The 15,662-nt window shown below is 40.3% G+C and overlaps 1 protein-coding gene across 1 annotated transcript in view; it reads right to left on the bottom strand.

The window, feature by feature from the left end:
- The window catches only part of PRKCE (protein kinase C epsilon), a 477,162-nt gene that overhangs the window by 82,974 nt on the left and 378,526 nt on the right, over positions 1-15,662 (bottom strand). Inside the window, exon 11 of the mRNA XM_065400343.1 lies at positions 7,112-7,266. Within this exon, the coding sequence (XP_065256415.1) occupies positions 7,112-7,266 (155 nt within the window). The remainder of the gene's footprint in view (positions 1-7,111; positions 7,267-15,662) is intronic.

Genomic DNA, 15,662 nt, shown 5'->3' with positions numbered 1-15,662 from the left:
CAACCTTCTGCTGGTGGCATCTGACTCAGATAATGAACATGAACATGCATTGGTCCGCACTGCTTTGGATTGTTATCAAGCAGAACCCGTCATCAGTATGGACGCAAGACCCCTGGAATGGTGTGTGAAGCATGAAGGGACATATGAATCTTTAGCACATCTGGCATGTAAATATATTGCGAGATCGGCTACAACAGTGCCATGAAAATGCCTGTTCTCACTTTCAGGCGACATTGTAAACAAGAAACGGGCAGCATTATCTCCTGCAAATGTAAACAAACTTGTTTGTCTGAGCGATTGACTTAACAAGAAGTAGGACTGAGTGGCTGCAGGCCTGCAGGCTCTAAAATTTTAGTTTTATTTTTGAATGCAGTTTTCTTGTACATAATTCTACATTTGTAGGTTCAACATTCATGATAAAGAGATTGCACTACAGTACTTGTATGAGGTGAATTGAAAAATACTATTTCTTTTTTTACAGTGCAAATACTTGTAATCAAAAATAAATATAAAGTAAAAACTGTACACTTTGTATTAGAATCATAGAATCATAGAATATCAGGGTTGGAAGGGACCTCAGGAGGTCATCTAGTCCAACCCCCTGCTCAAAGCAGGACCAATTCCCAACTAAATCATCCCAGCCAGGGCTTTGTCAAGCCTGACCTTAAAAACCTCTAAGGAAGGAGATTCCACCACCTCCCTAGGTAACCCATTCCAGTGCTTCACCACCCTCCTAGTGAAAAAGTTTTTCCTAATATCCAACCTAAACCTCCCCAACTGCAACTTGAGACCATTACTCCTTGTTCTGTCATCAGGTACCACTGAGAACAGTCTAGATCCATCCTCTTTGGAACCCCCTTTCAGGTAGTTGAAAACAGCTATCAAATCCCCCCTCATTCTTCTCTTCTGCAGACTAAACAATCCCAGTTCCCTCAGCCTCTCCTCATGAGTCATGTGCTCCAGCCCCCTAATCATTTTTGTTGCCCTCCGCTGGACTCTTTCCAATTTTTCCACATCCTTCTTGTAGTGTGGGGCCCAAAACTGGACACAGTACTCCAGATGAGGCCTCACCAATGTCGAATAGAGGGGAACGATCACGTCCCTTGATCTGCTGGCAATGCCCCTACTTATACAGCCCAGAATGCCGTTAGCCTTCTTGGCAACAAGGGCACACTGTTGACTCATATCCAGCTTCTCGCCCACTGTAACCCCTAGGTCCTTTTCTGCAGAACTGCTTCCTAGCCATTCGGTCCCTAGTCTGTAACAGTGCTGTGTTGTAATTGAAATCAATATATTTGAAAATGTAGAAAACATCCCAAAATATTTAAATATATGGTATTCTATTATTGTTTAACGGTGCGATTAATTGCAATTAATTTTTTTAATCGATTGACAGTCCTACTTACAACTTAAGTAAAAGAATAAACTAACCTACAAAAATGAAACCTATTATTTAAGATATTTCTCATCCCTCACCCCTTTAAAGTGAACTGTCATTGTGATTGTTCAGCTTTCTTATCTTCTGTTTTAGACTGAGTGCCCTCCTGACTTGTTCAAATGGTGCTGAAGTGTATTGGAGAAATACTGCACTCTATGTCCATTGTTCCCTAAGATCCTCATGGAAACGAGACATACAGCTCACGAGGTTATACTCTTAAAATTTGGCTTATAAGGATAAATATGAATGTTGGTGTTTGCCTTAATGTTGGTGTTTGCCAGTGGTGCCTCAATCCAATTCCAGTGGCCTCAGCTGGGAATAACAAGAATTCATTAAGTATCCTTTCATAGATTTTAAGGCCACAAGGAACCTTTATAGTCACCCAGCTTGATCTCCTGCACAAAACCAACTTAGAATTTCACCCAAGAATTCTTGCATGAGCTCAATATTTTTTGGTTAAACTAGAGCATATAATAATAAGGGCTGTGAAGTGCAGAGAAATATAAATGTAGCAGTCAGTGGAAGTGGTTAGACTGAACTGCTGGTCTCCTAACTACTAACTCAGTGCATGCTCCCCTACACTGAAGAGTACGTTAAACTGCTGATGACTGACTTTAAGAGTCAAATGGTCCATGGTCTTTCATCAATGGGTTCACAGGCAAAATCAGTGTTGTGGTCTCAACCTCAAGTCATGAAGTTATGGTACAATTTTTCATAACTGGTATGTCTGTTTGAATGGCACAGCACAAATAACAGGAGTGCTACTGGTCTGGTCTGAGAAAAAGGGGCTTTCATTATAAACTTTGTGGGTAAGTCTGTGCAGTGCCTGACTGAGTCTGCTTGTACTATCAGTCCCAGATATGCCTAAATACCACCAAATACTAGATTGTGGGGGGAAATAATTCAAGATGACTTATTACTTGTTAAGCTCTGAGAATGTGTTTAGCACTGTGAAGGACATGGAAGTCACACTTCCAGCACTGAGGACCTTCCATAATCTCATTAGATGGACATCACAAAGCATATCGAGGTTCAATCATACAGCACAGCTTTTTAAAAATACATCTTTATATGGAACTATTTATATAAATTGAGAATGTGAGCTTTGTTTTCAGCACAAGCAGCAGAATCAGATAAGGCAACAGCATTGAGATACATAACTCTATTACACAGATAATTTAAACAAGACCAGAAACTGCCGTTGAGCCAATTGCAAAGGCATGAACTTAGAGCTGAATTTCTTTTTTTCAAATGGGAAACTAACTTTCCCTTTGAACTCTGGAGGAAATGAGGCTAATACTGTCTCTTAAAGAAGAACATCACTAACTAGCCTTGTAACACTCTAAAAATCTGACCAACAAGCCAGAGCACTAACTAAAGAGTTACGCTTTTAGAAACAGACAGTTATGTTTAGCTCCAAACAGATACTTCCAAATATGTGGCTAAGCAGAGGCCTGAAGACATTATCAGGTATTTGAAACCTTACTCCCTTCAAACATGTTCCAAGCATGCCCTGAAATACTGCCCATATAAGAATCATTTCCCACCTTGGAGAACAACCACTAATTTCATACCACAATGTCTTTGGTAGAGCTATCACTATACAGGAAGTGTGTATTACTTCATTTGAGTGTCTGAGGGTAGGATAGGCATTTTGATTGGTGGTTAATCAAGGGCAAAAAGTACTTTTTTTTTTTTTTTTTTTTAACTTTTGCTAGCTTACCCCACCACTTTGGAGATATAAATGAAATAATTAGAACCAAATGCCTTTTTCTTTCCAGTGAGTCAGTGCAATGTTTCAAACAATGATGATGGATCTTTTCCCTGAAAGATGACTGCATTCTGGTGCATGTTAAATACTAACAAACATTTTAGCATTCCTCAAGGGCTTATCACACCATGTATGAATCATGACCTTTTCTGATAGTATATTATGTAAGCCAATAGTGTGTTGCTGTTGAAAAAAAGGCCAGTGTCACTATGTGATGTATTAATAGGAGTGTCATATTTCAGACTCAATGTAATTGTTCTACTTTACTCAGCACTGGCAAGGCCTGCTGGAGTACTGTGTCCAGTTTTCAGCACCGCACTTTAAGAAAGATGTAAACATATGGGTCCAGAGTAGCAAAAATGAAAACATGACCTATTAGGAAAGGCTGAAAGAATTGGGCATATTTCCTAGAGAAGAGGGCTGCATGATAACAGTCTTCAAATATGTAAAAGCTAGTTATAAAGAGGATGGTGATCAATTGTTCTCCATGCCTAGTCAGGGCAGGACAAGAAGTCTGGCTCAGTTTGCTAGAAGGGAGATTTAGTTTAGATTTTAGGAAAATCTTTCTAACTGGTTACCTAGGGAGGTTATGGAATCCCAGTCATTGGAGGTTTTGGGGAACAGATTATACCAGGGGAGGGCAAACTACGGCCCGCGGGCCGGATCCAGCCTGTCAGGGCTTTCGATCCAGCCCACGGAATTGCCAGCCCCGTGGTGCAGCGGGGCTAAGGCAGGTTCCCTGTCTGCCCTGGCCCTGTGCCGATCCCGGAAGCGGACGGCACCACATCCCTGCAGCCCCTGGAGGGGGGAGACAGGGGAAAGGCAGAGGGCTCTGTGCACTGCCCTCGCCTACAGGCACCGCCCCACGCAGCTGCCATTGGCTGGGAACGGGAAACCGCGGCCAATGGGAGCTTCGGGGGTGGTACCTGCAGGTGAGGGCAGCACGTGGCAGAGCCGCCTGCCCCACCTCATTCCCCCAGGAGCCACTGCCGGACATGCTGGCCACATCCGGGAGCAGCGCGGGGCCAGGGCAGGCAGGGAGCCTGCCTTAGCCCCGCTGCACGCCGCTGCCACCCCGGAGCTGCTTGAGGTAAGTGGTGTCGGGCCGGAGTCTGCATCCCGAACCCCTCCTGCACCCCAACCCTCTGCCCTGAGCCCCCTGCTGTACCCCTCCTGCACCCCAACCCCCTGCCCTGAGCCCCCTCCCACACTCTGCACCCCCTCCTGCACCCCAACCCCCTGTCCTGAGCCCCCTGTTGTACCCCACGCCCCTCCTGCACCCTAACCTCCTGCCCTGAGCCTCCTCCCACACTCCGCACCCCTCACCCCCTTCCACACCCCGCACTCCCTCCCACACCCCAACCTCCTGCCCAGCCCTACATTCATGGCCCTGCTCAGATTTCCTCACTCAGATGTGGCACTCGGGCCAAAAAGTATGCCCACCCCTGGATTAGACAAACACCTGTCAGGAATGGTCTAGGCATACTTGGTCCTGTCTCACTGCAGGAGATGGTTGGTGGGGGGTGGACTCTTGAGGTCTCTTCCAGCCTTACATTTCTATAAGTCAATGATTATGATGATATTATGGATTATAGATCAATTGTTTTTTTTAAAGTAACGGAGATATACATTTTATATGTTGTTAAGGTTCTCGGTGACCTTCAGGTGAGAAATTAATAGTTACTAGGAATAAAACAATGTCCAGGTAAAATGAAATTGTAGTAAAATAAAGCAGCAGGAAGGGATGTGTTCTGAGTGGATTTTCCTTGCTTTCATCTCAGAACCCACATTTTTTCTTCTCATTTGTCTCTTCTGAAACTAGCCCTAGTACAAATACACCACCAATTATTTTAATACCACAGCATGTCTTACTACAGTGTGCCAGAGCTATGGCAGTATAGGCTACTGAGTCAGAAGTTGAGACTCATCAGCATTTAGAGTGTGCTAAAAAGGCATCGTTAGAATAAGTGGGTACACAGTGATCCGGTGTAGTTCAGAGCCAAAGCACAATGGCTCTACATATGAGAGAGAAGGAGGAGGGGGAAGGTTATTACACATATCAATATAAGGAAGGTGTTGGGTAATGTTATCAGTTTGGATTTTCTTCACACTGCGGGTAATTTGTCTCAGAAGTGACCTTTTTGTTTGGTTCACTGAAATCAGTAAATTAACTGCTAATTACTCAGGGTGTAAATTCCAGCTACCAGTGCTGGGAAATGAACATTAGCCTATTTAGAAGAACTAATCCTCAAAATCCTTCACTTGTTAAGACACCAAACTCCTCCTCCCCCTCCCCTCCCCCCAAAAGGCAATTTATGAAATTCTGACACATTCAGAGAGGGGTTACCTAAACCCTACTGATCTGTTGTTTGGGAAATAAATAAAGGGGGGTGGAAGAGTCCTTACACAGGCAACAAAGGTAAGATATGTATTTAGGGCGTGAGCACTTAGAACCATTTAAACCCCAGAAGAAGAGGGTTTGGAAAGGGTCCAAATTGGATCCGGTGAACTGATTTTACTTTTGCAAGACTTTCAACCTGATTGTCAGTATTATGGATCAGCCAGACATCCAACTGCAGCTAGAGATGACCAACCCTAGGACTGGTCAACATTTTTCTGTCAAAAAACTGTTTTTTGACTCAATGAACATTTTTACAGAAAAGTGTCTGCTTTCCATGGAAAATGTTAACTTTTCATCAAAAAATGAAACCTTTCCACTTTTTGATGAGAAGTTGAAATTGTCCATGGAAAGTAGACACTTTTCTGTGGAAATGTTCATTAAGTCAAAAACCCATTTTTCTATCAAAAAACAGTTTTTTGACAGAAAAATGTTGACCAGTCCTAGGGTTGGCCATCTCTAGCTCTTACTGACTCCATTTTCCAAGCAGCTCTAATGCAGCATCTTTAAAAATGAGTCCATCCATTTTTTAAATGGCCTTAGCTAGACTCGTCCTCAGCTAGACTTTTTCCACATAAAAAAATCTAGGTTCCCTCCTTCACTCCCCTAAAATAAGTCAGATTGAAAATCTGAGAGGGGGAGTAGGAGTTTCAGAAACTCTAATATATATCCATGGCCCGCAACAGACTTAGAGATCTCAATAAGGTTTAAAAGACCCATATCCTAAAACCTACAGCTATGCTGCTTGCTACAGGCAGGCAAGATTTATCGCAAGTGGTGACAGGCTGCCAAAAATAATTTAAAAAGAGAGGAAGGGTGAAACGACAAGATAAAGGACTTAATAAACATATGGATAACAGGGTGAAAATTTCTCAAGTGGTTCCTCATTTCTAATAATAAATATTTATTCTTAAATGCATTCTTCACAGCACAACAAAATTGTCCATAAATTGATTTGTTTTGTTTTAAACTGGAAGGGTAGTGATTTAGTTTAGTTTTTGTTCAGATGGGAACTTTGGGCAGTAACAAGCAAATCCAAATTGTCTGCAAAGAGCCACTTCCTGTTAGGGATTGAGACTTCACCCTAACAGTTAAGAAGAAAGGCCATTGCAAACTACTATCCTGATTCTATCAGACTGGAGACAACTAGGACAAACAAACTCAGGAAGTGGCAGGGAGTTCGAAAGCGAGAGGAAATCTATGGCACAGAGAGGAAAGTGAAGAGATTGCGCTGATCTGCAAAAAGTTCACCCCTAGGTCAGAATGTGCCAAGCTTTTCAAAAAGCTTTATTTGTACTATAATACAAAACTGGCACACACAGCTGGCGATTGCTGCAGAGACTATTCAAATGTTAACATTCTGAATGATAAACTGCCAAAAAAAGTTCTATGTAAGCAAATAGGAACAAACAACTAATCTAAATCTGGTTGCTAAGAGACAGAGGTTTTCAGCCAAATTCACCCTCAAGTCTCAAGAATACTTTATTCTTAATCAAAAAAGTACCTGTAGATGACGCCATGCTGGTGAAGAAACATGAGTGCTGATGTGACCTCTGCAGCATAGAAGCGGGATCGAGGCTCGTCAAATTTGCGTGAGCGCTGAATTTGAAACATTAGATCTCCACCATTTACATATTCCATGACGAAAAAGAGGCGGTCCTGAAATTAATTAAAACAGTGCTATTTAGCTAATTTATTTCAGCCACACAAAGGGCTGCTTTAAACTACACATTAGGCGACAGCAGGATTTGCGTCAAGAAACTGAAGAACAAACGCTACAATTCTGAACTGGGGAAAGCTGACGACCAAAAAACAAAAAAATCCAGGGAAAACTGATTCAAGAAAGAGCGAACGAAAGAGAAAAGGAAGAGAATTAAAATGTGATTTTAAAGTATTAAGGATTTTTAAAATAGTACAATCAGCTTTGTATTTTTAAAGAAATATTTACATGCTGTTTAAAAAAACATTTAATATAAATATTACAAGACAATGTTGATTCTGTCAGTTGCTGAAGGGCAGGACAATTTTGCAGGTTGCCTGTGCACCTGGCTCCCTATCCCTACATATTATCAGTTACTCTGTCTATAAAATGCCTTTTCTTCCAAATTATAATGTCACAATACATATTAATAATAATTATTTATATGGAAACCAGTATTGTCAGTAGAAAGCAGTCAAAAATCACGAGTCAGGCTTTCTAAAAAAATCATAAGATTGGCTTAATTATAATCAGATTTTTTAAAATAATCTATTTGGGGTTCTTTTTAATTGTCTTCTGGTTTTTGAATCTTCAGGGTTCATTTTTTCAGACTTTTCTCCATAGCAATGAGGGATAGAAACCCTCTTCATTTTTCAGTGGCAGCTGCCATTTTCACACAATGATGTGACTTTGGGAGCTGGGGCTTTCAGAAAAACACCAAATATTGTAAGAGTCACAATATAAAATAGCAGCAATTGGCAACACTGAGAAACCAAATGTGAATGAGGCATTTTAAAGGTCCCCAACCCAAAGAGCTTATAACAAACAGACAATGCAGATCAAGCATAGGCAAAGAATATGGTATACACATTTTTATCATCTCTGTCCCATTTTCTCTAAAGGTTTCTTGCCCATCCTTAGAATTTTGCCTAACTATATCACTAGCCCTACCCCCCTTGCGCTTTCGCCTTTTGCGAAATTCAGTAAAGCACTTAAACACCACTGACTTAAATTAAGCATGTGCTTAAGTGCTGTCCTGAATGTGGATGCTTTCCTGAAGGGGGCTTGAAACATTTGCTTAGCCCAGTAAAGGTCACAGGTGGAGGATGTAGAGGAAGAAAATGCAAGTACCTCAACTGTACACATCAGAACATAGGAATTGCCACATTGGATCATTTCCGAGATCCATCCAATCCAGCATCCTGTCTCTGAGGACATATCTACACTACAGCTGCTACAGTGGCACAGCTGTAGTGCTGCATCTGTGCCACTGTAGCACTGTAGTGTAGAGACGTCGTAGATCAACTGAGGGGGTTTTCCATTGCTGTAGTTAATCCACCTCTCTGACAGGCAGTAGCTAGGTCGATGGAAAAATTCTTCCATCAACCTAGCCATGACTATACTGGGGGTTACATCAACCTAACTATGTCACACAGGGCATGGCATTTTTCACAGCCCTGAGTGATGCAGGTAGACAATCTAAATATTAAGCATAGACCAGACCTGACAGTGACTGGTACCAGATAGCCACCATCATAGTCCTTTCCTGAGAGGAAAGACTGGGGAAACAATAGAAGCCGCTCCAAAGGGAATGGTATAGGCTATAGTCTTGCCGCCTTCCAGACTGACTCAATATTGCCAATCCTAAATGTTCAAAAATCAGGAGACAGTCTCAAAAAATCATTAGATTTAAATCCTCATGATATTTGTGCCAAACAAAATAATAAATGTGAGGTTATTTTGATCCTCAGGTCACATTTTTCAACTTTTTTCTGCAACCATGAAGAATAGAACCTTGCTTTAAAATGACAAAAAAAAAAAAAAAAAAAAAGAAAGAAAGAAAGAAAGAAAAGAAAAAAAGATGAGATTCTCACATAATCCCATGACTCCAGAAACTGGAGCATTAAAAAAAGCAACAAATATTGTAAGACTCACGATAAAAATCACGAGACTTAGCAACACTGCCGACTGAGAGATTGCAGAGATGTGGGGCAAGAATACACTATACATCCAAAGAGGAGATGCAAGCACCTGTTTTCAGCACATTCCCAACCTTTATTCCAAGAGTAGTGCATGCCTGTATGCTCTGCAGGCAGAATGCCTCTGAAGATTGGCATGGGAGAGGCACACAACCAATTTCCAGCATTACTGTGTGTTACACCTTCCCATTTGGAGAGGACATGGGAAAACATTACAAATATGATAGGGATGAGAGGTCACAGTCTATGTCATTCAGTTGGCTTTTCACTGTAGCATTTTATGTTCTGCAAAGTTGGTAGAATCTGGGCATGACTGCGCAGCAAGATGATCAGGCAGTGGGAGAAAGGGGTCAGCATTTCTACCTAACTATGACATGCTGGCTGATTCCCAAAAATGCAACCCATTGGATGTGTCTGTACCATAAGAACAAAAGGACTGAGACATCAAATGCACAAAATGCTGTCGATTGTCCTTGTTATGCTATAGAGAATCCCGCAGGAACAGCCTTTCTGTGTCATGAGACTGCCGAGTCGCCTATTCCACACTACTCCGTACTGTGAGTGAAGGAACTCTGGAGTAATTTCCTTGTGGGATGAAGATAAGGGAAGCAGTTGAAGACACGTAATTACAGTGCTTATGGTTTCTTTCTTCAGTGGGGAGATACTGCTGGAGACACTATCTCCCAAGAGTGGCGACTGTATATTTATTTCCTAAGCTGCCTATACTGCCCCCTTGACCTTGATTTTATTGCAGGCTAAAATTTAATGACCTTTGGATACTCTTACCTTATATGAACAGAAGTACACGCTAGAAGTTTTGTAATCCCAGTCTATTTTCAAAAATGCTCAACTTTCTTGACTCTGATTTGAGCAGAAAGGATGCCCAACAAATCTTATGCAGAAATCTCAGCAGAACCCTCCTTGCTACACAGACCTATTAATAGTTTCTGTATGTTACTTAAGACGAGCTCCCAGTTCTTGGATGAGATCCTTAATCATAGGTACTGTTCCCAAGCTACTTTCAGTCCAGTGTTTGGATTTCTTTGCCTAATCAATAGGTCGTACAGATTCAAATCCATGCACTTTGATCTACACAGAGATGAACTCTGTAATTCCAGTAGGGTGCACAGGGAATCACTTCAACATCACTATCCCAATTAATTACTTCTGTAGGTGCAGTCATAGTACTTCCATGTTTGGTCCAAATAGAGCCCATATTCTACTTGGAGTCCTCAAACACCTATCTGTGGCAATTCTAAGCATCACATACTGTTGAGGTCAAAATGTGATTTCTGTGGTTTTGGTTTAGGATCCTTTACAGGGTTTTCCTGATTTGACCAATCTGGAATTTAATCTGGATTGTGGAGCCAGATGTCTTGTGCTCAGTTGAACACAGGGGATTCAGCAACAACTCTGGCCTCAGCAATGGCAAGGTACTAAGTCACACATCTCCCTTCATATTTTCAAATGGAAGGCAACCTCACCTGGATTATATTATACACACTCAAATGTACTTTTTCGTTTATGTGAAAGGGTATCAGACACCACGTGTATTGACCAATGTTATGCCCTACAAACAGATTGCTCATCTCTCCAGGCAAGTGTACAGATTGGGTCTTGGATTTGCTGGTTTAAATTTATCCTACAGTGATATTTGTTTGACATGGCATTAAATGCTTACAAAACGCTCCTGTAGGTTACACTCTCCTACTACATACATTTACATTTCAAACAGCCTTCCTAGTTTTCCCAGCTGTGTATTACAGCCAGTTTTATTGGAATTGGCAGCCAGAAGTGTCTTTGAAAATCATATTTTCCTTATATCAAAAATTCAGGTGAGGATTTTTTATTTTAGAATAATGTCAATTTGTATAATCAATTGTAATAAGACGCATTGTGTCAATACTGCAGCACTGGCACAGAGAGCATCTTCCTGGAGAAAAGAGGATTCTTGTATTTTTATGACACCCTGCTTTTCTAAACCCATTGTGTGGCTTTTCCTTTCCTATGCTCTAGAGAAAGGACCTGCTCAATCTGGAACGGGCATAGATAGAGACTAAAATAGGAGCACATGTGTTGGCATCTGTATCAAACTCTGTTTGAGAAATCTATTTACCTAGGTATTTTTCTGGTTCCCATCACTACAGTACCATCTGAGAAAAAAATGTATTGCTATATACTTCCATTAAAACCTTTTGCACCCACAATTTGGGATCCTAATGCTAAGAACATAAGTATTCTTTTGTTATCTCCTATTTTTCTCCCATTACACACACACACAGGATGAGATTCTGGGCCTATTGAAGATAATGGCAAAATTCCGATGGACTTAAATACAACCAGGATTTCGCCCTCATCGTACACTTCCCTGTACAGAAACTGAGGCACACCTGAGAACATGTCATTCATTAGATGTGTCATTCATTAGATTAATTAAAATGAGGAGGGTACAAAGTGGACAGAACACAGTATTGTACAGTATTGACAACCAAGTACCTAGAACAGCTAAGTATTAGATATGGTCTTATTAGTCAATTTTGTTCCAAAACTGGTTTGGATTATTTTTTGGATTCCATATCCATAACATTTGAGAAGTATGTTCTGATGAACAAAAAAAATGTGAAGCAGTCCTGGGAACTCCTTAATTACATAAACTAAAATAAAAGGAAAGATCACAAACAAGCCATTATAGATTAATCCCCTCTTGGCATCTGTTATGCAAAACCCAAAAAAGCAAAGGACTATAAAATAAGCAAATATGTTTTCTGAAGTAAAGATTTTTTAAAGGGTTTTTGTTTCTCCCTTAGTCTAACCTTCTCTCCCTTGAATTCTAAGAAGTTATGGTGGAATGAAAACACTTAAAATAATAAATGAAAACAATCTAAAACAGAGACTGCGGGTAACAGTGTTTCAGGGCAAAGAGGATTTGGGTTAAACAGTCTGGAAGACAATAACAAAAGCTTTCAACTTTAATCTGAATTTCCATGGTACTATAACCTTTCCTGTCTTTGGTTTCAACTATATCTCTTGTGATAACTTGCAAATCTGCCTGTCCTGACTTGTCCCAACCCCTCATCTTGGTCTACCTCACCGATATAGCCTCCTGGTTGTCTCACTGTCACCTTAAGCTTAACATGGGCAAAACCAAACTCCTTAACTTCCCTCTCAATTATCCTCTTTCTTTGTCACCCTAAGCACCACAATCTTCCTCTCATCCACTAAAGCCTGTCAACTGAGGCTATATTTGATTCAGCCTCTCTTATCCCACTCATTTAAGCTGTGCCCAAATCCTGCCTCTTCACCCTCCTCAATATTTCTAAGATCCATCCTTTATTTTCTATCTCCACAGCAAAAGCTTGCATCCAAGCCCTCATTATCTCCTGTCTTGATTCCTATCACCGCCTCCTCTCTACAGATATATACCCCCACATCAGTTTTTGACATTTTTGTTAGCCTAGCAGTATATATGCTACTCTCGTTCTTTCTGCCCTCTCTGTCTGTCTCTCTTTAGACTAAGTTCTTTGAGGCGTAGACCATGCCTTCTTTTCTGTTGCGAAAACTGTGGTCACCTCCAGAAATAAATACACCTCTACCCCGATATAACACAACCCGATATAACACGAATTTGGATATAACGTGGTAAAGCAGTGATCCCTGGGGGCAGGGCTGCGCACTCCGGCAGATCACCTATAACGCGGTAAAAAAAATTTGGCTCCCGAGGACAGCGTTATATCAGGGTAGAGCTGTAGCAATAATCTTTGACGACATAACTGGGCCATCCTAGGTCATCTTTGAAGAGGTGTGATTGATGACCAAGAACCTCCTCCTAGATATTCTTGCCAATTAGTTTTGTGTTGATACGTGATTCTCTATAACCTATTAGTTGTTTAAATGTGGAAAGATACCATCGTTGGGGATCAGACTTCCATGTAAATCCCAAACAAAAGTTGAGACTGGGAATAACAGCTTTTGATGTACTGTTTACAACTGAGAAATGATCACTGCCTACCACTTTTAAGAATTTATTATCATTATATCAGCCCTTAATTCACCCTACGCTTTGTTTGTTTTTTACTTAACATTTTATGAGATCACACTGTAATGAAAATGTATTTGTAGATCACAAAGATAAGTACAATTATTGCTGGCAAGCTCAAGAGTACAAACCTTTCCCCAAGTGAACCTTAGGAGCTGTGTAACCCCACATGGAGTTGAACACAGCCAAATTAACTGAAATATCACAAAGCAAAAATAAATTATCCAATCTGTTTTCCAGTTTCATATCCAAGACATGTATCCGTGCTATATGCCAGGCAAGCAATCTTTTCACTAAAAGCCCTAGACTCTAGGATCTATCCTGCAACTGTTCAAAGCACAGAAATCAGGAAAGGCATCAAACATATACTTCTCAAATAGAATTCTCAGTTGATAAGACTTATCAGCATTCTCCAAGTACCATTTTTTCCTTCTTTTATGTTTCTCATACAAAAGGGTGTGAATAAATTCTTCCTGATTCTCACTAAGTCCTTAAACTAAGTTCACGGTCTCAGTAGACTTTTCTAAGAAACAGTATCAGAAAGTTACATCTGAATCAGATTTTTCCAGACACTACTGAAAAATATTTCAAAATCACGCTAGAAAAATTAGGAATGTGTGCTGATTAAGAGTAAATTTAACACACAAAAATAGCTCATACATGAGTTATATCTTCTGTTAAATGACAGAGTGTTTTTGTGATATAACAATACTAAGCTTGTTATCAATACAAAAGTCAAAATACACAAGAAGCCAGATAAATACATCATGTCTTTGGTATGCTGTGTAAGATGATATTTTATTCAGTGTATTAAACTCTTTCCTAACTAGCACAAAACTGTGATTACTTAACTCTATTTAAACAGGATGCTCAAACAGTTTGTTTAAAATTACCTAAAACTGCAGCAACTGTCCCACCCATTAGAACTTGAATAAACATTTCCTGCTTCTGATTGAAATTGCACAGATACACTGGACTTAGTACACAAAACTAAACGAGAGCCTTAAAGAACCAGAGATGGAAATGAACCAGAATCCTAGATTCAAACATCTCCCCCAACCCCAATCTTGGAAAGGGTCATCTGCAAAATGAATAAGTATATGCAAGACAAGAGATATGGAGAAATACAGAGAAATAAAACCTCAAATTCATTTTATTCCCTTTCAAGTTTACTCAAACATAATCCTTTAACAAGAGACTGTAATATGTAAAAAGGCGGTTATGTTTATAGTGATTATCATTTCCTATTTTTCAGTGTCGATTTTAAGGCCAATTATGGCTTTTTTAAATAAAAAATTAAGACAAGAATAATTTTTCCACGGTATTTAAAAAATTGCTTCTGTGAATGACTAGAAGAAATGACTTCCACTGTAGTCTCATGTTCCTTGGGATGAACGCCCAGAAATGACGGGAGATGGTGAGAGCTCACAAAAAAATTTAAACATTTCAAGAAATGTAAGTCTGGGGTATTTTCAGTGTGCATTTTATAAAATCTATTCTCACTCTCAGTGTTTGAATCAGAGGTGTTATCAGTAGCTATAATGTACAAATGGAAATCTATACAAACAAGAGGCAATAAATGTAACAAAAATATTTCTGATAATCCAGCTGCTTTAATTTCCTTCAGGTTGGTTGGAACTACCATTTTTATGCACATAATACTCAGTTTCATTGCTCTCTTCCTGGTGATCAGTTTCTAATAGGCTTTAGTCCTTTGCTTTCTAGAGGAAGGATGGTCTTGTGGTTAGACAATGGCCTGAAAGTTGGGTGATCTGAGTCTGTGACTTTGGGAGAGTCACTTACTCTCTCTGTGCCACAGATCCCCATCTGTAAAATGGGGATAATAATCCTTCCTCACAATACAGGGCTAATGCAAGGAGATATCATTATACTTCTGAGATGGTTAGACACTATCAAGATGGAGGACATATAAGATCCTAAATAAAAATACTGCCCAATTGCATTTTTATCTAATATTTTACAAACGTTTTGGGGACTGGATGACCCAGTTGGTAGCAAGATACTTTCCAAATATGAAACCCAAACAGGTCAGCTGTAGCTGACATTTGAAAAGATAAGAGTATTCTTCTTCACTTACTGTCCTAAACTGTTGTATGAGAACATAAGACCCGCTATACTGGATCAGACTAAAGGTCCATCTAGCCCAGTATCCTGTCTTCCGACATTGGCCAATGCCAGGTGCCCCAAAGGGAATGAACAGAACACGTAATCATCAAGTGATCCATTCCCTGTTGCTCATTCCCAGCTTCTGGCAAACAGAGTCTAGGGACACCATCCCTGCCCATCCTGGCTAATAGCCATTGATGGACCTATCCTCCAT

This window comes from Emys orbicularis, chromosome 3 (genome assembly GCF_028017835.1).
Source record: "Emys orbicularis isolate rEmyOrb1 chromosome 3, rEmyOrb1.hap1, whole genome shotgun sequence".
Lineage (NCBI taxonomy): Eukaryota > Metazoa > Chordata > Testudines > Emydidae > Emys > Emys orbicularis.
This window is presented reverse-complemented; position numbering and strand designations above follow the sequence as displayed.